Below are 23,336 nucleotides of genomic sequence, written 5' to 3'. Positions count from 1 at the left end.
CGTAGAATTAATAAAGGTTCAGTTGATGGGCAATATATTTCATTTGAAGTTGTGAATAAGTGATTCAGAGATATACTTTAAACATATGGTAAGAGACGATACACTGCCCCTCATAAACATGGCGATTTCCTCACAACTTGGCCCCTCACAAAGCTGGGCGCCAGTCCCCAGGATTGCGGCTTCCCGGGATGCCCCCCACCAAGATGGCTGCATATGCTATGGCACAACGACTTCCCTCGGAGGCCCCGCCTCTCAGAAGGATGGCCGCCTATTCCCCAACATGGCGGCTTCTTTCAGACCTGCCCCTTACAAAGATGGCCGATCCAACCCCCAACCTGAACACTGCCGTTTCCCTCAGGCCCCGTGCCCCTCACAAAGATGACCACACCGGCGAAGCCGCGGATTCCCTCCTGAGGACCCAAAATTGCGCGCCACCTCGTTACCTTCAGGAGGACTAAGCAGACATTTATAACAAACATCCAGGTATAAAACAGTCTCTTTTTATTGCTTTGATCAGCTGAAGACGGGCTTGAGAACAAAAGCCTTGATTGATTGAGCTATGGTTATTGCGCGCGCCGGCAGCAGAATAGACAGCATCGCGTCGTCATCAACAGGCGCCAGTGACAGGAGGTCAGGTGCCGGATGCTGAGGTGCCTTGAGTCAGTGAGTAATCAAACCTGTCATTACGTCCAAATTCTAACCTTTAACTTCACTCTTTTGGGATAATTTGCTGTACCATCAGATTTAGCTCTAATGCCCCTCCTCCTCCTCCTCACTCTGGAGGGCAAGTTGTTGCCATGGTTATCAGGTGGGCTCAGCTCAGATCTCTCTTTGCTTCATCACTGCCCTGGCACTGGTTGGCATGGGAGCTTCCTGTCTGACCCCCATCCGTTTTTACAAGATGCCAAAGGTGGTGCAGTGAGGCGAGGAGTCTTCCTGCCTCTTCCTCCATGTCTGCCCACCAGTAAGCTTGCAGCTCAGACTTGCTCAGCATTACTCACCGGGTCGCTGCCACGCCTCAAGAGTCAATCGGCTGTGGGTTGCAGCACCATTCTGGAGACTTGAGCTCATAGTCCAGGCTGACACTCCCAAGCGGTGTTGGGAACGCTGCACTGTTGGAAGTGCCTTTTTCAGATGAGGTGTTAAACTGAGGTCCTGTCTGCCATCTCGGGTAAAGTTAAAGATCCCATGGTTACTATTTCAAAGTGCAGGGGAGTTGTCCCCAATCTCCCTCAATCAACATCACTAACACTGATTACACATATTTCATTATTGGCAGGTAAAACAAAAGAATATTAGCGCAGCAAGGGTGCGCAGTGGTTAGTGCTGCTGGTAAATGGTGCCGAGGGTTCGGGTCCAGTACTGGAATTTGCCCTCACAACCCAAAGATTTTCAGGGTAGGTGGATTGGCCACTCTAAATTGCCCCTTAATTGTAAAAATAAAAAAATAATAATTAAATGAATATCCAAAGGTGTTTTATAAGCATAAGGGCAAGACAAATGCAAGGAAAGGAGTCGGGCCCATTAGGCACTAACGTGGCAATCTGTGTGAAGCCTGAAGAAATGGGGGAGGTTTTAAATGAGTATTTTGCATAGATGGTGGAGGTAAAGAAATTGGGGAGGGGGACTGTGATGTACTTGAGCAAATTAACATTGTGAGGGAGGAGTTATTAATGGCTTTAGTATGCTTAAAAGTGGATAAATCCCATGGCCCATATGATATGTAAACTTGGCTGTGGTGGGTTGCAAAGGAGAAGATTTGGAGAGGTTCGGACAATTTTCAAATCTTCCCTGGCCACAGGAGAGGTGCCAGAGTACTGATGGACAGCTAATGTGGTACCATTATTCAAGAAGGGTGGTAGGGATAAACCATGAAATTACATCCTCGGGTGAAAGGAGCGAAAGCTAGTGATTCGAAACAAACCTGTTGGACTTTAACCTGGTGTTGTAAGATTTCTTACTGTGCTCGCCCTCGTCCAACGCCGGCACCTCCACATCATGAAATTACATGCCAGTGAGTCTATGTTCAGGGAAAGAGAAACTATTGGAAAAAATTCTGAGCAACCGAATCTCCACTTGGGAGGCACGGATTAATCAAGGATAGTCAGCGTGGCTTTGCCAAAGGGAAATTATGTCCTCAAAATTTGATTGACGTTTTTGAGGAGTTGATTAGGTGTGTAGATGAGATTGGTGCAGTTTATTTGGTTTACATGGACTTCAGTAAGGCTTTTGACAAGGTCTTGCATGGGAGACTGGTCAGGGAGTTAAGATCCCATGGGATCCCTGGCAAATTGGATCCAAATTTTGTTTAGTGACAGGAGACAGGTTGATGGTCAATTTTTGTTTTTGTGACTGGAAGCCTATGTCCAGTGGTGTTCTGCAGGGATCGGTGCTGTGTCCCTTGCTGATTGTAGTGCATATTAACGATCTGGATGTGAATGTAGAAGGTATGATCAGTAGGTTTACAGATGACACAAAAATTGATGTTGTGCTAAATATCGAGGAGAAAAGTCTGAGATTACAGACAACATAGATGGGCTGTTTAGCTGGGCAGACAGTGGCAAATGGAATTTAACCCTGAAGAGTGTGTGGTGATGCATTTTGGGATCACTAATAAGGCAGGGGAATATACAATAATGGTAGGACCTTAGGAAGTACAAAGGACCAGAACGGCCTTGGGGTGCATGTCCATAGATTCCTGAAAACAGCAGAACAGGTAGATAAGGTGGTTAAGAAGGCATATGGGATTCTTGCCTTTATTAGATGAGGCATTGAATATCAGAACAGGGAGGTTATGATGGAGCTGTATAAAACGCCCCAGCTGGATGGCTGGCATAGACATGATGGGCTGAAGGGCCGCTTTCTGTGCTGTAAAAAAATCTATTACTAGATATTTGTGGGAGCTTTCTGTGTAAAAATTGGCTGCAGTGTTTCCTACATTCCAACAGAGTCTACGCTTCATATGGGAGGCTGTAAAACTCTTTGGGATATTGTGAAATTACAATAGGCATTATAAAAATGCAAATCTTTCTTCCTGCTCTCTCAGTGCTGTATCTTAGACCTTGGGTAATTCTGGGATTCCACAGCACATTGTTTTGTAAGGAACAGGTTCTGCAGCAAATTTCCAAAACTAGAGCTAGCCTTTGTTTTGTGCCTGTAAAATAGAAAACGCTTTCTGGCGTTCCACATAATCAGACAGAAATAGACAAAGATGGAGATAATTGGAGGGCCAATTAAGCTTCAGATCAGAATCTCTCTCTCTCTCTCTCTCTCTCGCTCTCTCCCCTGTTCAGTCTTTTTACGTTCAAACAAAAAGCAAACTTTCATTTAAGCGCAGCCCTTCAGTCACTGTATAACACTGGGGTACAGTACTGGTGGGGATGGCGCTGTCACTGTATAACACTGGGGTACAGTACTGGTGGGAATGGGTCTGTCACTGTTTAACACGGGTACAGTACTAGTGGGGAGGGGTCTGTCACTGTATAACACTGGGGTACAGTACTGGTGGGGATAGGTCTGTCATTGTATAACACTGGGGCGCAGTACTGGTGGGAACAGTTCTCACTGTATAAAACTGGGGTACAGTACTGCTGGGGAGGGGTCTGTCGCTGTATAACACTGGGTTGCAGTACTGTTGGGGACGGGTCTGTCGCTGTATAACACTGGGGTACAGTACTGGTGGGATGGGTCTGTCACTGTATAACACTGGGTACAGGACTGGTGGGGGTGGGTCTGTCACTGTATAACATTGGGTTGCAGTACTGTTGGGGACGGGTCTGTCGCTGTATAACGATGGGTCTAGCACTGGGTAAAGTACTGCTGGGGAGGGGTCTGTCGCTGTATAACACTGGGGTACAGGACTGGTGGGGACGGGTCTGTCGCTGTATAACACTGGGTACAGGACTGGTGGGGACGGGTCTGTCACTGTATAACACTGGGTACAGGACTGGTGGGGATTGGTCTGTCACTGTATAACACTGGGATACAGCACTGGTGGGGATGGGTCTGTCACTGTATAACACTGGGATAAAGTAATGGGACCAGCACAGACACAAAGGACCGAATGGCCTCATGCCCCGTAAACTTTGTTGTATTCATTTCCTCTATACTTTCCATTTCTTTCACAATGTTCGCTCTATATTGTTTGCACAGCACAGTAAAGTTTTCCTCATCTGGACCCACCCTTTCTCCTTTCAGTCTCTAATTTGTCAATAGTGCCAACTCATTCTGTGCTGTCTGACCTCCGGCTGTGCTCGGTTTCCTGGAGTTTCTTCTCCGGCAGTAGGTAGGGGTATGACTTGCACTTTTATACTGTTTTTCTCAATATTTCTTCTAACTAATCATCAGTCGGGCGGCACGGTGGCGCAGTAGTTAGCACTGCTGTCTACGGCGCTGAGCACCTGGGTTCGATTCCGGCCCTGGGTCACTCTACGTGTGGAGTTCCCATATTCTCCCCGTGTCTGCGTGGGTTTCACCCCCAGAACCCAAAGGTGTACAGGGTAGGTGTATTAGCCACGCTAAATTGCCCCTCAATTTGGAAAAAAATAATTGGGTACTCTAAATTTATATTCAAATAAATAACTCATCATCAGTCTGCCATTGATTATTTCACTATCTTAACGGTAGCACATAAATACAACATCATCTGTGATGTCAAATTTAGTCCCTCAGCCCAAACCATTCCACGTAATCCTGCAAATTAATCCTCTTCAAAGGCATCAAGGGCTATGGAGAAAGCATGGAGGTACGGTGTTGAGATAGAGTATCAGCCATGATGATAGTGAATGGTGGCGCAGGCTTGGGAGGGCTAAATTGCTCTTATTTTCAATGTTTCATATTAAAGCACCTTTTCAAAGTTCCAATAGAATCTGATTTCGCCAAAGTTTCAGGTAATGCATTCCAGATTTGAACTCGGGGGTGGGCGGGGGGAATGCTTGACCCAATGTCTATGTATTTATATTGTGTATTTATGTCCTATGTTTTTCATTAATGGAACAATCTGCCTGGACTGTACGCAGAACTATACCTTTTACTGTACCTCGGTACACGTGACAAATCTAAATCTATAATTGAGGTTCCCCATCCCTAGTGCTGTTTTAGTAAATCTCCTCTGCATATTCCCCAAGCCCTTTGCCTTCTTAAAGCCAAGATCTGGACATAATCCAGCGGGGATCAAACCTTGTGGTTTAAAAAAAGGTTTACAATGTTTGGAAATAGAGCTGGTTTAAGTAGTTTGTATTGTGAGTATTGGAAATACGGTATAAGTTTAGCTTAATTTGTGTGCTAAGAAAGGGTTAAAACTTCCGTTAACTTCAGTTTAAACAAAAATGCTTGCATACCCATAGGTTTTACTTTCACTTTAAAGTTTGCCTGCATTGTAATTAAGGGTTTATGACATAAAAGCAATCACGGGGGTAAAAAAAGAGACTGCAAAGCAGAAGCATTTGAGTTCAGTTGGAACCAAATAACCCAGAAGAAATCAACTCTCACAGAAGAACCTTGTGTGGGAAAAACTCCAAAGTGTGTTCTTCGAGAGTGGAGTTTAGAAATCCTCATGCGAATGCCAGAGTTCCAGTGAGACCAGTTGAATCACAGTGCGACAAGCATTTCGGCGGATGGGGAGGGGGCTGGAATTTGATGAGAAATAGTTTTTTGGTTGGTGTCTGTCACTTGGTTTCAGAGGGTGGTGTGTCCGACCACATTTCACCTATTGGTTCACGTGGACTGTGTACTTAGAACATTAGAGGATAAGACATATTTTGTATTGAGTGTTATCCTTATAAAGATATAGCTGGGGCAAAGGAGCAGTGCATTCGAGTTAACCTTTTCTTGTTTAATAAATGTTTTATTCTTTTGTTAAAAGTTAATCGGCAGTCCTGCAACTCGTCAACCTTGCTAAACCAAAAATAAAAGTTACAATCGATCAAAATCAAGGAGAAGGGGAGTTGGGAGGGGAGATCAATTGGGAAGTATGAAGTGAGGCACTGCATAGGGTAAGCATCCTCTTGTGCAAAGATGAGCCTGATACAGTTTAAGGTGGTGCACAGGGTGCATATGACTTTGGCGAGAATGAGTGGGTTCTTCCAGGGGGTAGCAGATGAGTGTGAGAGGTGTGGGTGGGGGCCAGCGAATCACACGCACATTGAGAAGATTCAGGGCGGGCATGTTCGCAGTCTTAGCCAGGATAGTGGAGGAGGAGGTGGACCCAGACCCTTTGGCGATATTTGAGGTTTCAGAGAAGCCGGATGTCTTGGCCTTGGCCTCTCTGATTGCATGGCAGCGAATTTTGCTGGATGGGTGATCGACATCGCCACCGGGGGTAGCGGCTTGGTTGGGTGACCTGTGCGACTTCCTGCGGTGAAGATAAAGTCCGAGTTAAGGGGCTCTGCAGAGGGGTTTGAGAAAATGTGGGCAATATTTGTGACTGTGAGGAGCTGTTCTTTGTGACTTCCCATCTGTGGGGTTGCTTTAATTTTGGCTGTTTTATACCGACTGTTGTTCAATTGGTATCACTTTTGCCTCTCGACACATGAGTTTCCAGGTCCGGGCTCCATTTCGTGACTTGAGCACTGAATCCAGGGCTGATATTCCATCGCAGTAATGAGGCAGTGTAAGTCTTAAATGCTGTGCTCAAATCCTGCTGTGTGGCTTGAGCCTGTCTGTTGGAGGTGGTATTTCAGATTAGACATTAAAACCAAGACCCTGTCTGTCCACTGATACAGAAAGTAAAAGTTCTCAATGTTGAAGAAGAGCAGGGGAGGTTCTTCCCCAATGTTCAGGCTAACATTTATCCCTTGATCAACATTGTACAATCAGATCATCTGGTCATTAACACGTTGCTGTGGGGGTTTGCAGTCTCCAAATTTGCTGCCATGATTCTTACAACTGCGAGTACACTTCAAAAGCATTCATTGGCTGCAGAGCGCTTTGAGACATTTAGTGGTTGATGGAAAATAATAATAATCTTTATTGTCACAAGTAGGCTTACATTAACACTGCAATAAAGTTACTGTGAAAATCCCCTAGTCATCTGTTTGGGTACACGGACGCAGAATACAGAACGTCCAATTCACTTAAGCACATCTTTCGCGACTTGTGGGAGGAAACTGGAGCACCCGGAGGAAACCCACGCAGACCCGGGGAGAATGTGCAGACTCCGCACAGAGGGGTGACCCAGCGGGGAATCGAACGGAGTCCTTGGCACTGTGAAGCAACAATGCAACCGTGCCGCCCCCTATGACAAACGCTATAAAAGTGCAGGTCTTTCTTTTCTAAGCATATGCTGTGTGGTCATGACTCTGATTTTGTGCCCAACCCAACAAAAGATAACCCTGTTATCTTGCCAGCCCCAGTATTTCTGGTCTGAATCCTGTTCCCTTTCTTTTGGCAGGTGGCAGCGGAGGGATGCCCAAGAAGTTTCAGGGAGAAAACAGTAAATCAGCAGCTGCCCGGGCTCGGAAAGCAGAGCAGAAGGCAGCAGCGGACGCAAAGCGGCAGCAAGAGCTTGAAGACGCTTATTGGAAGGATGATGACAAACACGTGGCGAGGAAAGAGCAGCGAAAGGTGCCTGATCTGGTCTCAAATCTCCATCAATCTCACACTTTTTGTTCCAGGCTGAGCCCCACACTAATTTCCAGTCTCTGTAAAATTAACTATTCTCACCCAGTGTGGTATTGTCCCACCAAACACTCCCAGGACAGGTGCAGCACAGGGTTAGATACAGAGCAAAACTCCCTCTACACTGTCCCACCAAACACTCCCAGGGCAGGTACAGCACGGGGTTAGATACAGAGTAAACTCCATCTACACTGTCCCCATCAAACACTCCCAGGGCAGGTACAGCAAGGGGTTAGATACAGAGTAAAGCTCCCTCTACACTGTCCCCAACAAACACTCCCAGGACAGGTACAGCACGGGGTTACATACAGAGCAAAGCTCCCTCTACACTGTCCCATCAAACACTCCCAGGACAGGTACAACACTGGGTTAGATACAGAGTAAAGCTCCCTCTACACTGTCCCCATCAAACACTCCCAGCACAGGCACAGCACAGGGTTAGATACAGAGTAAAGCTCCCTCTACACTGTCCCCATCAAACACTCCCAGGACAGGTACAACACTGGGTTAGATACAGAGTAAAGCTCCCTCTACACTTTTAAAAAAAAATAATTTTTATTGAAATTTTTACAAAATATAAACATCTTAACTCTATTAACCAACAACCGCGGTAACACCCCAAGAACAATACTCCCCAACTTCAAACAAAAGGAAAAAGAAAAAAACCAAAAGAGCACCCAAACAACAAAAGGGAAAGAGATAGCACCCGCCACATCCCACAGACCCATGTACACAGTTCTTCCTCCCCACAATCCAGACCCCCCCCCCTCTCTCTCTCTCCGGGTTGCTGCTGCTGTCGGCCTATTTCCCTACCGTTCCGCCAGGAAGTCCAGGAAAGGCTGCCACCGCCTGAAAAACCCTTATACTGATCCCCTCAGGGCAAATTTCACCCTCTCCAATTTAATGAACCCTGCCATATCATTGATCCAGGACTCCACGCTTGGGGGCTTCGCATCCTTCCACTGGAGCAAGATCCTCCGCCGGGCTACTAGGGACGCAAAGGTCAGAACACCGGCCTCTATCGCCTCCTGCACTCCTGGCTCCACTGCCACCCCAAAAATTGCAAGTCCCCGGCCTGGCTCGACCCTGGATCCCACCACCCTCGACACCGTCCTTGCTATCCCCTTCCAAAACTCCCCCAACGCTGGGCACGCCCAAAACATATGGGCGTGGTTCGCTGGGCTCACCGAGCACCTAGCACACCTGTCCTCGCCCCCGAAAAACCTACTCATCCTCGTCCCAGTCATGTGGGCCCTATGCAGCACCTTGAACTGTATGAGGCTAAGCCTCGCACAGGAAGAGGAGGAATTTACTCTCTCCAGGGCATCCGCCCACGTCCCGTCCTCAATCTCCTCACCCAGCTCCTCTTCCCATTTACCCTTCAGTTCCTCCACCGAGGCCTCGTCTACCTCCTGCATTACCCGGTATATGTCCGAAATCCTCCCTCCTCCAACCCACACCCCCGAGAGCACCCTGTCCCGTAACCCACGTGGGGGCAACAAGGGGAACCCCTCCATCTGCCGCCTGGCAAACGCCCTAACCTGCATGTACCGAAACATGTTCCCCGGGGGAGCCCAAACTTCCCCTCTAACTCCCCCAAGCTCGCGAACCTCCCCTCCACAAACAGGTCCCTCAACCTCCTAACCCCTGCCCTGTGCCAGCCCAGAAATCCGCCAGCAATGCTCCCTGGAACAAACCGATGGTTCCCCCGTATCGGGGCCTCCATCGAGCTCCCCATTTCTCCCCTGTGCCGTCTCCATTGCCCCCAAATTTTGAGGGTAGCCGCCACCACCGGGCTCGTGGTATACCTCGTTGGAGGGAGCGGCAACGGCGCCGTTACTAGCGCCTCCAAGCTCGTGCCCACACAGGACGCCGCCTCCATCCTCTTCCATGCTGCCCCCTCCTCGTCCATTACCCACTTACGCACCATCGCTGCGTTGGCAGCCCAATAGTACCCACAGAGGTTGGGCAACGCCAGCCCCCCCCCCCTATCCCTGCCTCGTTCCAGGAACACTCTTCTAACCCTTGGAGTCCCATGCGCCCACACAAATCCTGTGATACTCCTGTTGACCCTCCTAAAAAAGGCCTTCGGGATAAGGATGGGAAGGCACTGGAACAGGAACAAAAACCTCGGGAGCACCGTCATCTTAACGGACTGCACCCTCCCCGCCAGTGACAGCGGTAACATATCCCACCTCTTAAACTCCTCCTCCATCTGCTCCACCAACCTTGTGAGGCTGAGCTTGTGCAGGGCCTCCCAACTCCCCGCCACCTGGACCCCTAGGTACCTGAAGCTCTTCCCTGCCTGCTTCAATGGGAGCCTACCAATCCCCTCCTCTTGATCCCCCGGATGCACCACGAACAACTCACTCTTGCCCAGGTTCAACTTGTACCCCGAGAAACCCCCGAATTCACTAAGAATCCTCATCACCTCCGGCATCCCCCCCACCTGGTCCGCCACATACAGCAACAGGTCATCCGCGTACAGCGACACTCGATGCTCCTCCCCACCCCGCACTAGGCCCCTCCAGTTCCCTGACTCCCTCAGTGCCATGGCCAGGGGCTCAATTGCCAACGCGAAGAGCAAGGGGGACAGGGGGCACCCCTGTCTCGTCCCCCGGTACAGCCGAAAGTACTCCGACCTCCTCCTATTTGTGGCTACACTCGCCATCGGGGCCTCGTAGAGCAGCCTCACCCACCGGATAAACCCCTCCCCAAACCCAAACCTTTCCAACACCTCCCACAAATACTCCCACTCAACCCTATCGAAGGCCTTCTCCGCATCTAATGCCACCACTATCTCCGCCTCCCCTTCCATAGCCGGCATCATAATAACGTTGAGGAGCCTTCGTACGTTTGTATTCAGCTGCCTTCCCTTCACAAACCCCGTCTGGTCCTCATGAATGACCCCGGGCACGCAATCCTCTATTCTAGTGGCCAGGATCTTTGCCAGCAGCTTAGCGTCGGTGTTCAGCAGCGAAATCGGCCTATATGATCCGCACTGCAGAGGGTCCTTGTCCCGCTTCAGGATCAGGGAAATCAGCGCCCGTGACATAGTTGGGGGCAAAGCCCCCCCCCTCCCTTGCCTCGTTAAAGGTCCGGACCAACAGGGGGCCCAACAGGTCCAAATACCTTTTATAAAATTCCGCCGGAAACCCGTCCGGCCCCGGCGCCTTCCCCGACTGCATGCTCCCTATCCCCTTGACCACCTCCTCCAGCTCGATCGGCGCCCCCAGTCCCTCCACCTGCTCCTCCTCCACCCTTGGGAATCGCAGCTTGTCCAAGAAGCGCCCCATTCCACCCCCCTCCACCGGGCGTTCAGACCGGTACAGTTCCCCATAGAAGTCCCTGAAGACCCCATTAACATCTACCCCCCTCCGCACCACCTTCCCAGCTCTATCCATCACTCCCCCAATCTCCCTGGCCTCATCTCTCTTCCGGAGCTGGCGCGCCAGCATCCTGCTCGCCTTCTCCCCGTATTCATACACCGCCCCCTGTGCTTTCCTCCACTGAGCTTCCGCCTTTCTGGTAGTCAATAGGTCAAATCTGGCCTGAAGGCTACGCCTCTCCCCCAGCAATCCCTCCTCCGGGGCCTCCGCATATCTCCTATCCACCTGCACCATTTCCCCTATCAGTCTCTCCCTCTCCCTCTGCTCCCCCCTCTCCCTATGGGTTCGGATGGAGATCAATTCCCCCCTCATCACCGCCTTCAATGCCTCACAGACCGTCCCCACTCGGACCTCCCCGTTATCATTGGCCTCAAGGTACCTCTCGATACACCCCCGAACCCTCCCGGCCACCACCTCATCTGCCAACAGCCCCACCTCCATGCGCCAGAGCGGACGTTGGTCCCTCTCTTCCCCTAGCCCAAGGTCCATCCAGTGCGGGGCATGATCTGAAACGGCAATGGCGGAGTATTCCACATCCTCCACCCTCGACACCAACCCCCTGCTCAGGACAAAAAAATCAATCCTCGAGTAGGCCTTATGTACGTGGGAGAAAAACGAGTATTCCCTGGCCCTCGGCCTCGCAAACCTCCAGGGGTCCACCCGCGCCCCCACCCCCCCCAATCTGGTCCATGAATCCCCTCAGCACCTTAGCCGCCGCCGGGCTCCTATCCGTCCGGGACTTCGATCAATCCAATGGGGGATCAGTACTGTGTTGAAGTGTCCCCCCCCCCCCCCCCCCCCCCCAATGATCAGGCCCCCCACCTCCAGGTCCGGAATGCGGCCCAACATACGCCGCATAAACCCCGCATCGTCCCAATTTGGGGCATAAACATTCACCAACACCACCCGCTCCCCCTGCAGCTTACCACTCACCATCACATACCTCCCGCCACTGTCAGCCATCACATTTAATGCCTCAAACGACACCTTCTTCCCCACCAGGATCGCCACCCCCTTACTCTTCTCATCCAGCCCTGAGTGGAATACTTGGCCCACCCATCCCTTCCTCAGCCGAACCTGGTCCACCACTCTCAGGTGTGTCTCCTAGAGCATGGCCACATCCGCCTTCAGTCCCTTCAGGTGCGCAAATACCCGGGCCCGTTTGACCGGCCCATTCAGCCCCCTCACATTCCAGGTTATCACCCGGATCCGAGGGCTCCCTGCCCCCCTCCCCTGCCGATTAGCCATACCCCATCCCTTGCCCACCTCTGGCCAGCGTCCCCCGCTCTGCCAGTTTCCCACGGCGGCAACTCCCCCCCCCCCCCCCTCCAGCACCCCCTGCGTCCTCCAGCTCCTTCCTGACCGTTTCAGCAGCAACCGCTCCCCCCCCCCCCCCTCCTCCTAGCCGCGCCCCTCCCTCCACAGCACTCCCGTGAGCCAGCTAACCTCTGCTGACCCCGGCGACTCCCGCCCTACCTTTGGCTCCTCCCCACGTGGGACTGCCCCACCTGCATTGTGCCCGTCAACGGGTCCACCCTCACCCCGCTCTTGCGCGGGAAAAGAAAACAGCCAGCAACGACCCGTGCTTCTCAGCCCCGGCCCCGCCCCCACCATCTCCCAGCGCGGGAAACCCGCAGAAAGCCCGCGCTTTCGCCCTGCCGGGCCCCGCCTCCTCCAGGGCCACTCCCATTGTCAGTCCCCCCCACCAGCTCCCCGAACTCTCCGTTTACCCCTCTGCCCGAACCCGTCCACCCGACCCCTGCTTAAAAACCCCTATAGAAAAAACAGTACGACATTCTTACACTAAACCAAGCAAATGCAAATACAATATTATACAACATCCTCCATCCTAGACCCTCAGTTTGAGTCCAATTTCTTGGCTTGCACAAAGGCCCACGCTTCCTCCGGGAACTCAAAATAGTGGTGCCGATCCTTATAGGTGACCCACAGACGCGCCGGCTGCAACATGCTGAACTTCACACTCCGTCTGTGGAGCACCGCCTTCGTCCGGTTAAACCCGGCCCTCCGCCTCGCCACCTCCGCACTCCAGTCCTGGAAGATCCGCACCTCCGTGTTCTCCCACTTGCTGCTCCGCTCCTTCTTGGCCCACCGGAGCACACACTCACGATCCACGAACCGATGAAACCTCACCAACACCGGCTTGGGCCTCCTAGCCAGAATTCTGTGGGCCCCCTCTAACTCCAGGGGCCCCTGGAAGGACCCAGCCCCCATCAGCGAGTTTAACATAATCACCACATAGGCCGCTAGGTCCGACCCCTCCGTGAGGCCCAGGATCCGCAATTTCTTCCTCCTCGACCGGTTGTCCAGCTCCTCGAACCGCTCCTGTCATCTTTTATGGAGCGCCTCGTGCATCTCCACCTTCCCCGCGACGGCCACGGCCTCATCCTCCCTTTCGGAGGCCTGCTTCTGCAGCTCCCGGATCGCAGCCCCCTGGGCTGTCTGGGTCTCCATCAGTTCCCTGTTGGTTACCTTCAGGGACTCCAGCAGCTCCAACTTCAGCTCCTGGAATCAGCGCAGCAGAATCGCCTGCTGCTCCTGGGCCCACTGCCTCAGCTCCTCGAGGCCTTCGCCGGCCACCATTTTTTCTTCCTGCCCCCGTTTTGTCAGAGGCGCTTTCCTCGGTTTTTTCTCTGCCCCGCTCCTGGTCCGGACCATGGGACCGTTGGGGTCGACTCCCGTCCTCTTCCCCCGTTGGGATTCGCCGCTGTAGCTCCGTTGGGGGCCCTGAAAAGAGCCCCAAAGTCCGTTCTCCGCGGGAGCCGCCGAATGTGCGGCTTAACTGCTCATTGCCGCCACCGGAAGTCTAAGCTCCCTCTTCACTGTCCCCATCAAACACTCCCAGGACAGGTACAGCATGGGGTTAGATACAGAGTAAAGCTCCCTCTACACTGTCCCCATCAAACACTCCCAGGACGGTTAGAAATCCAGAGAGGGCGCAGCACTGCAGGAAGCACCCTCTTTTGGATGAGACGTTATACCAAAGCTGTATCTGAGCTCTTGGATAGAAGTGAAAGACCAGAAGACTTTATTTCAAAGAAAGAAGAGAAGGGGAAATCCCCCCCCCCCCAACCCCACGCAGTGTTCTATTTATTCTCAACCAGGAACACTAAAATACTCTCATTTTCTGTCTGTGACACCGTTGACCCACACCATCCTCCTCCAATATCTACATCATTATTTAGCTGCTCTTACCGTGCACTGTTTGGCTCCCATGATTGCGTTGCATAACTGGTGGACTTTAAAAAACCTGTTGTCTCAGAACTGCTTTGAAGCTATGAAAGGCGCAATTCTATATAAATGTAAGCCCGTTCTTGTCAGCTGCAGAGTATTTTTAGCTCAGGCTGCCTATGACAAACAAACACCCAAGAGGCAGCACATCTGAAACACCAGAGGCGGTTAAGAAAACCCACTGCTGCAGATATTGGGTTTGCAGTATCATTAACTGCATGTCAGATTGTGCAAAGTTGCAGCTGTAGGCAATGGCCACTGGGTGGCAGAGCTGTTTCAACTATTGGATGTGGAGATGCCGGCGTTGGACTGGGGTGAGCACAGTAAGAAGTCTTACAACACCAGGTTAAAGTCCAACAGGTTTGATTCAAACACGAGCTTTCGGAGCGCAGCTCCTTCCTCAGGTGAATGGCGAGGTATGTTCCAGAAACATTTATACAGTATAGACAAAGTCAGAGATGCTGGACAATGCTTGGAATGCAGGCATTTGCAGGTAATCAAATCATTACAGATCCAGGGAGAGGGATAATCACAGGTTAAAGAGGTGGGAATTGTCTCAAGCCAGAACAGTTGGTAGGATTTTGCAAGTCCAAGCCTGATGGTGGGGGGTGGATGTAATGGGACATGAATCCAAGATCCCGGTTGAGGCCGCACTCATGCGTGCGGAACTTAGCTATAAGATTTTGCTCGGCAATTCTGTGTTGTCGCGTGTCCTGAAGACCGCCTTGGAGAACGCTTACCCGGAGATCAGAGGCTGAATGCCCTTGACTGCTGAAGTGTTCCCCGACTGGAAGGGAACATTCCTGCCTGGTGATTGTTGCACGATGCCCGTTCATTCGTTGTCGCAGTGTCTGCATGGTCTCGCCAATGTACCACGCTTCGGGACATCCTTTCCTGCGTAAGAGGTAGACTACATTGGTTGAGTCGCACAAGTATGTGCCGCGTACCTGGTGGGTGGTGTTACCACGTGTAATGGTGGTAATATCGTTAAGCCCGCTTGCCGGAGTTAGCGCCGGCTGACGCGTCATATGACGTCAGCCGCGCACGCGCGGATTGGAAGACTCCAACCCGCGCATGCGCGGATGACGTCATCGTGTATTTGCGCGAAACCCGCGCATGCGCGGGCCGGGTTGCCCCTCAGCCGCCCCGCGAATGGATACTGCGGGGCGGCGGAAGGAGAAAGAGTGCGCGGGCATCGGGCCCGCTGCCCGCGATCGGTGCCCACCGATCGCGGGCCCATGGCACCCTTGGCACGGCCGTGGTACTGCCGTGCCAATCGGTGCCATGGTTATGAAAAGCGAGTTTGTAACGCCGTTTTTACGAACGGCCAGACCAGGTGTGTTTGCCGTTTGTAAAAACGGCGTAAAGGGCTGGGACTTCGGCCCATCGAACAGCTGTGAATCGCTGCCGGCCGTAAAAAAACGGCGGCAGCGATTCGGGTCGGGAGTTGGGCGGGGGGTGGGGGAGAATAGCGGGAGGGCGGGAAAAATGTCGGGAAGGCCCTCCCGCTATTCTCCGACCCGTCGTGGGGGTCGGAGAATTTCGCCCAATGGCTTTGGTCTTCCTAGTTTTAAAAAAAAAATTAAAGTATCAGGGCCAATTTAGTGTGGCCAATTCACCTACCCTGCACATCTCTGGGTTGTGGGGGTGAGACCCACACAGACACGGGGAGAATGTGCAATCTCCACACGGACAGTGACCCGGGCTGGATCAAACCCGGGTCCTCGGCGCAGCAAGGTAGCAGTGCTAACCACTGCAGCACCATGCCGCCCCCAGTCTTCCTAGTTTTTGATTGAAAGAACTTCCTGCTAATCCAGTGCTGGATGTCGGATGTACAGTCTGATAATTTAGCCATGATGTGGAGATGCCGGCACTGGAGTGGGGTGGGCACAGTAAGAAGTCTCACAACACCAGGTTAAAGTCCCAACATGTTTATTTGAAATCTGATGAAGGAGCAGTGCTCCGAAAGCTTGTGATTTCAAATAAACCTGTTGGACTTTAACCTGGTATTGTGAGACTTCTTACTGATAATTTAGCAACCGTGGCGGAGTCGGGGGAGGCGAGATTGACTGTGAAAGACAGACTGGTCACTGATTTCCCCTCCCACTCTAACCCCGGGGGGGGGAGGTCACAGGATAGTGATCGGGAGCAGGAACCCTTGCAGATTACCCCCTCTCGTTGGTCTGACTCCCACCTGGAGAATTGCATTTAGCTTTAGCCGGTTCAGAGTGGATGAAGCTCTGATCCACAAAGTGGACCCATTCCCTGGAATGGAGTGAGCAATCCACTTATTCTGCCCGCTCTCAGGCTGGAAGCTAAGAGTAGAGTGGCTGTCCCATCAAGTTCAGATATCACAAGGTGCAGCAGGAGCTGGCTCCATGTTACAGTAAACAACTAATACTGATCCTCTAACCATGTCGCTCTTTAATCTTTCAGGAAGCTGCCCCTTGTGCTCCTTGTTGTACTAACGAGCTTTGACCGGTGCTTTTCCTTAATCACTCCATAGTCTTGGGTTTTAAGAAGCAGTGAATCCTGGAGAGGAGTCTCGTATTACGTCCAACCTTTTGTGCAACTGATCCTTCCCTTCATGAATATACAATGCAGATTCCAACAAACCCTCTCCACATTTCCTCTTCACCAAATTAAAAAGGTGCAATCTAACCTAGACTGGGCACTCTGCCCTTCTAGAATCGCTAACCCATCCTCCGGCACTACGTCTCTGCTTGTTGCTTTCATCACCAAGTTAAAATTCACCCAGGAATGTTCCAGCCCCAATTTGTTTTCATACAAAGAACAACATGAATTTCTATAGCGCCTTACAGATCTCAGGATGTCCGAAAGTGCTTTCCAGCCAATGAAGTACTTCTTTGAAGTGTAGTCCCTGTTGTAATGTGGAAAGCACAGCAGTCATCCTGCACACAGCTAGCTCCCACTCACAATGAAGCAATAATATCCTGTTAATCTTTTTCAGCAGCAATTTTGAGGGATAAATATTGGCCCCAGGAGACGCGGGAGAACGTGAAATAAGTTTGAACAGTTTCAACCTTTTTCATTGGTTCCCACGTATGAATAATCATTAATTTAGCACCAAATCATCACTTTGCCTGAGGGACTGAGGTGAGGCAGTATGTAAAATATCTCCGAGTCAAGTGGGAGCAGCTCCTTCCAGAAAGGCACGAGGGCACATTGAGATTAATTGGAGGGAGCTTCACTCTGTATCTAACCCCGTGCTGTACCTGTCCTGGGGGTGTTTGATGGGGACAGTGTAGAGGGAGCTTTACTCTGAATCTAACCCCGTGCTGTACTTGTCCTGGGAGTGTTTGATGGGGACAGTGTAGAGGGGGCTTTACTCTGTATCTAACCCCGTGCTGTACCTGCCCTGGGAGTGTTTGATGGGGACAGTGTAGAGGGAGCTTTACTCTGTGTCTAACCCCGTGCTGTACCTGTCCTGGGAGTGTTTGATGGGGACAGTGTAGAGGGAGCTTTACTCTGTATCTAACCCCATGCTGTACCTGTCCTGGGAGTGTTTGATGGGGACAGTGCAGAGGGAGCTTTACTCTGTATCTAACCCCGTGCTGTACCTGTCCTGGGAGTGTTCGATGGGGACAGTGTAGAGGATCTTAGCTCCGTGTCTAACCCCATTTTGTACCTGTCCTGGGAGTGTTTGATGGGGACAGTGTAGAGGGAGCTTTACTCTGTATCTAACCCCATTCTGTACCTGTCCTGGGAGTGTTTGATGGGAGACTGTATGCCTGAGATAGAAGGTGGAAGAATGCGGAACAGACTCAATGGGCCAAATGGCCCAATTCTGCTTCTATATCTTGTGGTTGAAGATCTTCCATTCCATGCATTGTTTATACTCAACATGATGAAGATGCCAAAGACCAGGGGAGACCAGAGGAACTTTATGTAGGAGAGGCCCTTAGGTACTTTGTAAAAACAGTTAAATTTACAGCATAGAAACGGGCCATTCTTCCCAAGTGGTCTATGCAGGTATTTATCTTTCACATGATTTCCTTCCTGCCCATCACTTCAGCATCACCATCAGCATGTGCTTCTAACCCTTTCTCCCTCATGTGTTTATCCAGTTTTCCCTTCAATGTATCTATACTAGTCACCCAAATCACTCCCTATGGCAGCGAGTCCCACATTCACACCACTCTCTGGGTAAAGTAGTTTCTCCAGAATTCCCGATTGGATTAATTGATGTCGCTTTTTATATTCTGGGCTTTCGCACAAGTCGGAAGCACCTTCTCTACGTTTATCTTAAACAAGATGCAGGTCCTGATCATTTGGATTCTTTATTTCTGCCTTTATCACTTGGTACTGTTTGGAGTTTAAGACTACCTTATTCCCCCGCCCCCCAAGCCCCAAAGTCAAGTGAGCCACATGTCCAATGACCTTTGCGGTGCATGTTGACCTCGAGACCTCTGTTGCACCTTTGTCTTGTTAGCCGATTGACATTTTGACCTTTCCCCCTTTGGCCTCTGTTTGCAGGTCGAAAAGGAGAAGAAGCGAGTGGACCTGCTGGAGCGCAAGAAAGAGACCCAACGACTCCTGGAAGAGGAGGGAGGCAGCGCGAACCTAAAGGCCTCCAAACTAGTAACACCAGTGAAGATAACACGGGCCCAGATCGAGGAGACTATTAAAAAGGAAAATGTAGAGCAAAGCACAGAGGAAGTAAAAGGTATTGTGGTAGTGCCTGGGATAGATCTCTTGCTGCACACTCAAATGAGCTTGGCAGTCCCTTTCTGGGACAGGTATGACATGGCCTGAAAAAATTTAAGCCCCCCACCCCCCCCCCCCCCCCCCCCCCCCCCCCCCCCCCCCCCAAGCCTCCACTGGCCTTGGATCCACAAACACCTCTATTGTGTGTTCAAATTCCCGCTGTGGTTTTGTCCTTTTCCAGCTCTACATCCCCAATACCTCTGCGCCTCTCGAGCTCTGGCCTCTTGTGTCAGACAGATTTCCATTGCCGCACCATTGGCAGTTGTGCCTACAGCTACCTGGGGCTAAGCCCTGGAGTCTCCTCCTTTTTAAGAAGGAAATCTCACTGCCTCAAGCTTTCAATCACCTGTCGCACTGTCTCCTTCGGCTCGCTGTCAAACAGACTAGCCACCTGTGAAACTCCGTTGGAAACTTTAGTAAATTAATAGCGCCAAATACATGCAAGTTGTTTAGCGGCAGGGTTCAGCGCTGGTTTCTCAATGCAGGACTTAGTCTGGGTGGATTTGAGTTCAGATGCCAAAGGTGAAGCATCAGTGTGTACCAGGACGGCACGGTGGTGCAGTGGTTGGCACTGCTGCCTCCCGGCTCCGGGTCACTGTCTGTGTGGAGTTTGCACATTCTCCCCGCGTCTGTGTGGGTCTCATCCTCACAACCCAAAGATATGCAGGTTAGGTTGATTGGCCACACTAAATTGCCCCTTAATTGGAAAAGAAAATAATTGGGTACTGTAAATTTAAAGAAAAGCATCAGTGTGCACTAAGTAACTCCACCTGACACTCATCAGAGGGTGCGTCACCTCCTCTGTCTGGCCTGATATAGGGACCATTGCTTCCTTCACATTGAATGATTTATCGAGCTGCCTCAACTTTCTGATGACAGAATGCATTTACTCATGTGTCTGCAGAAACTCAACAGGAACATAGTTCCTGGGATTCCTCGGCTGATTCACCTCAGCATATTTCTGAAAGCATCAGGCAAAATAAGATAGATGACCCAGTGTGAGGCGAATAGCGAGAGCTTTATTCTGTTCTTAAATCGTGCATTACCTGCCCAGGGAACATTTTCCCAACACTAACATCCCTCACTATGATCGGCACAATATTAACTCTTACAGTGAAGCGAGTAAGGGAATTTTATGTCTTTTTGTTTTCCCGTTAAAGTGACCTGTCATAAACAGGGTCTGATTGTTGGTAGTTACTGATTTTTGAATTGCAGTGAAACCGTTGAGCCACCTAGAGATGCCATTGGAAGAGAACATTAATCGCATTGTACCCGACGAAGATGATGTAGATGCCAGGACCATCGAGGATGCCATTGCTGCATTGAGGTGAGTTCTGTTTTGTCGGCTGAATTACAGCAGGATCGGCAATATCCTTCCTGGCTTCAAACGTCATACGTCGTGCAAGTGAGGGACGCAGCACAGGTCAGAAGTAGCCCCAAACTGTTTTGGCAGTCAGACAAAAAGCTCGGAGGTTTTGGGGTTGGAAGAGGCCTGTATTCCCTCCCAACCAACCTGCCTCGCCCTCACAGATTAACCCTTTCGACCACCTTTCATCCCCATATTTCTCAACCCCATCTACCCAGTTCTAGAGTACAAGGCTGTGGAAGTCTTGTTTCGGCTACATAAAACCCTGGTTAGACCACACCCAGAGTCACTGTGAACAGTTCTGGGCACTGCACCTCAGGAAGGATATTCTGGCCTTGGAGGGAGTGCAGTGTAACTTTACCAGAACGATACCTGGATTCTGAAGGTTAAGCCTTTGTTGGCTCTTTGAAACAGATTCAATTAATTCCACTCCACGCTCTTCCCCCACAGCGCTGCAAATGTTTCCCCCTCAAGCATTTGAAAGCTACTGAATCAGGCAGCACATTCCAGATCCCAATAAGTCACTGTGTGGATTGATACCCCTCATGGAGATTTTGCCAGTTATTTTACATGTGTTCTCTGGCTACTGATCCTCCTGCCAGTGGAAAAGTTGCTTATTTACTCTTATCAAAAACCTTAATTAAATCTCCCCTTAGTATTCACTTTCTAAAGAGAAGAATCCCAGCTTCTTCAGTCTCTACATAACTGGTACCAGGGATGAGGGACTTCACTCTGGTAAATCTCCACTGCATTCTCTCTGAGGCCTTGACCTTCCTCCTGAAGTGCCCAGAACTGAGCACAATACTCCAACTGAGACCGAGGCAATGTTTTTATGAAAGTTTTGCGTTTAGTGCCCTTTTCCTCCAATAATGAAACCAAAGATCCAATTTCTTTTTAAGTAGCTTTCTCAAATGACCCTGCCAGCCTCAAAAGATTTGTTACACGCACCCCGGGACTCTCTGTTAAATTATATTTCATTTATGTTGCTCCTCATTCTTCCTTCAAGCACACCTCTGTGTTAAATTCTGTTGATTTCACTAATCTGTCGTCCGTCCCCCCCCCCCCCCCCCCGTCCCCCCCCGAAGTCTATCACTTTTATTCTGCTGTAATCCTAGTGACTTCACTGTGGACTTGGAGATCAGGTTTCCTGATTCCGCACTCTCGAGTCTCTGATTTTTAAGTGCGCTAAATGACTGGTGGTAAAAACAGCGAATAACAAGAGCCAAACACAGTCTGTAGCAACACAACGTTGACTGATATCTCTGTGGCTTATTAAGAGCAGAAATCTTGCACTTACTCGCACACTGGCATACACAAGACATTCACGCAAACATACGCTCAAGCAGTCATAAATTTACTCACTTGCACCCTTGCACAAACTTGCACTCATATGCACCAGCACCCAGACTCATGATTACACCCCATGCACACATTCACACACACACACACCACATTGGTACACTGACAATGCATTCATGCACACACATCACATTTACACATGCATTCACATACATGTGTACACACATGCATACTTACAAATGCTTGTATTCATGTGTTCTCAGAGCAAAATGTGCACTCATTAATTGTCACCGCTCTGTCTCTAGCACGGGTCAGAGTCTGGATCATCACCCTGAACGACGATTACGAGCTGCCTTCGCCACCTTCGAAGAAGCAAACATGGCGCGATTGAAAAGGGAGAATCCCAACATGCGCTTGTCTCAGCTTAAGCAGATGCTGAAGAAGGAGTGGATGAAATCGCCCGAGAACCCGATGAACCAGCTCCACGGAGCCTACAGCACCAAGTAGCAAAGCCCAAGAGAAAACGTCTCTTTTGAACTTTAACCTAAGTGTGAACTTTGACCCAGTAGTGTGAACGTGTTATCAATTGGGTATCGTCATTCAAAAAAGATACAGCATCAAATAAAAGAAACTTGCCTGGCTATCCCAGTGGTCCAGCTTCCCTATCAACCATCCGTTTACAGCCCAGATAGCCTTTGCTGCCAAGCTGTGACCGGTATATTTGTAGCTGCCAAAACATCCCTCCCACTGCAAACACCCTCCATCCATCCCCACCCTCATTCCCCCACGCCATAAACATCAGCACTGGTTTCAAGATCAGTGTTGATTCCCTGGGTAAAGCATGTATCCCCGGCTAGGAGATCGCCTGCACTTGACATGGGGATTATGGGGAGGGAATTGGGATTTAAGCCTGGGTGGGGAGGGGTAAAAGAGGGAGGTTTGGCCCTGATTTACAGCTGACACATATGTGGCAAGTTAAAGGATCTGACCAGTGTCTGGGGAGTTTGCGTTGCCAATCCAAACTTGTGTTTTATTTCCCAATTTAAAGATAAACTTGGGCAGATGATTGAGGTTCTGACGTAAGCTGGTGGTTCGTTTGGGGGAGTCAGTGGGTGGCTGGTGTGGGAGTTCAGGGGTCAGCGGATGGTTAATATATGGAGAGTTCAGGGGTCAGTGGGTGGTCAGTGCTGGGGAAGGTCAGGGGAGTTGAAGGAGTTCCGACATCAGCTGCTGGTTCGTGTTGGGGTTTTCAGGGTTACAGCTGCTGAAGTTTGATTTTATTTGAAGGGTATTGTGGAGAGGATGCACCATCGACTTTCTGTTCTATTGTTTGCAGCATGAATGTGTGAGGGGAAACCTCTCCCTCAAGCTTCAATAAAGTTGGTTAATGAGCTCCTTTGCAATTCCTTCCCAGATATTTCCCCGGGACTCTGCAAATCAACGCATGGGGCAATTATAGATTTTGACATTTTGGATTTTGGGGGGGGGGGGGGGGGGGGTGTGTGTCAAGGGGTGGCTGCGTTTTTGGAGATCTGCTATCATTGGCTGTGTCTGAGAAGGGGTGGGGGGGTGATGACAAGTCAGGGTGGAAGGTTTTGAGTTGTGATTGGAACTTTGCTGGGAATCTATTGGGCATCCTAAATCGCCGGTGCACCGGGGCCTCTAGATTCTAGGTGAGGCCAGTCCAA

General features: G+C 50.5%; 1 protein-coding gene across 2 annotated transcripts; it reads left to right on the top strand.

The window, feature by feature from the left end:
* Nucleotides 1-464: 464 nt before the first annotated feature.
* Nucleotides 465-23,040, top strand: ccdc124 (coiled-coil domain containing 124). 2 transcript variants are annotated; one of them, XM_038777154.1, is made up of 5 exons: nucleotides 465-483; nucleotides 7,391-7,563; nucleotides 18,753-18,942; nucleotides 20,199-20,310; nucleotides 21,954-23,040. In XM_038777154.1, exons 2-5 carry the CDS (start codon nucleotides 7,405-7,407, stop codon nucleotides 22,153-22,155), a joined length of 663 nt encoding a protein of 220 aa, XP_038633082.1. In that variant the 5' UTR covers nucleotides 465-483; nucleotides 7,391-7,404; the 3' UTR covers nucleotides 22,156-23,040. The 2 variants fall into 2 exon arrangements, with proteins under 2 accessions (XP_038633082.1, XP_038633081.1); XM_038777153.1 differs by lacking the exon at nucleotides 465-483 and adding an exon at nucleotides 532-663.
* Nucleotides 23,041-23,336: the final 296 nt, after the last annotated feature.

Source organism: Scyliorhinus canicula, chromosome 18 (genome assembly GCF_902713615.1).
Source record: "Scyliorhinus canicula chromosome 18, sScyCan1.1, whole genome shotgun sequence".
NCBI lineage: Eukaryota > Metazoa > Chordata > Chondrichthyes > Carcharhiniformes > Scyliorhinidae > Scyliorhinus > Scyliorhinus canicula.
Note: the sequence above shows the minus strand (reverse complement) of the source record. Positions and strands in the feature narration are given on the sequence as shown.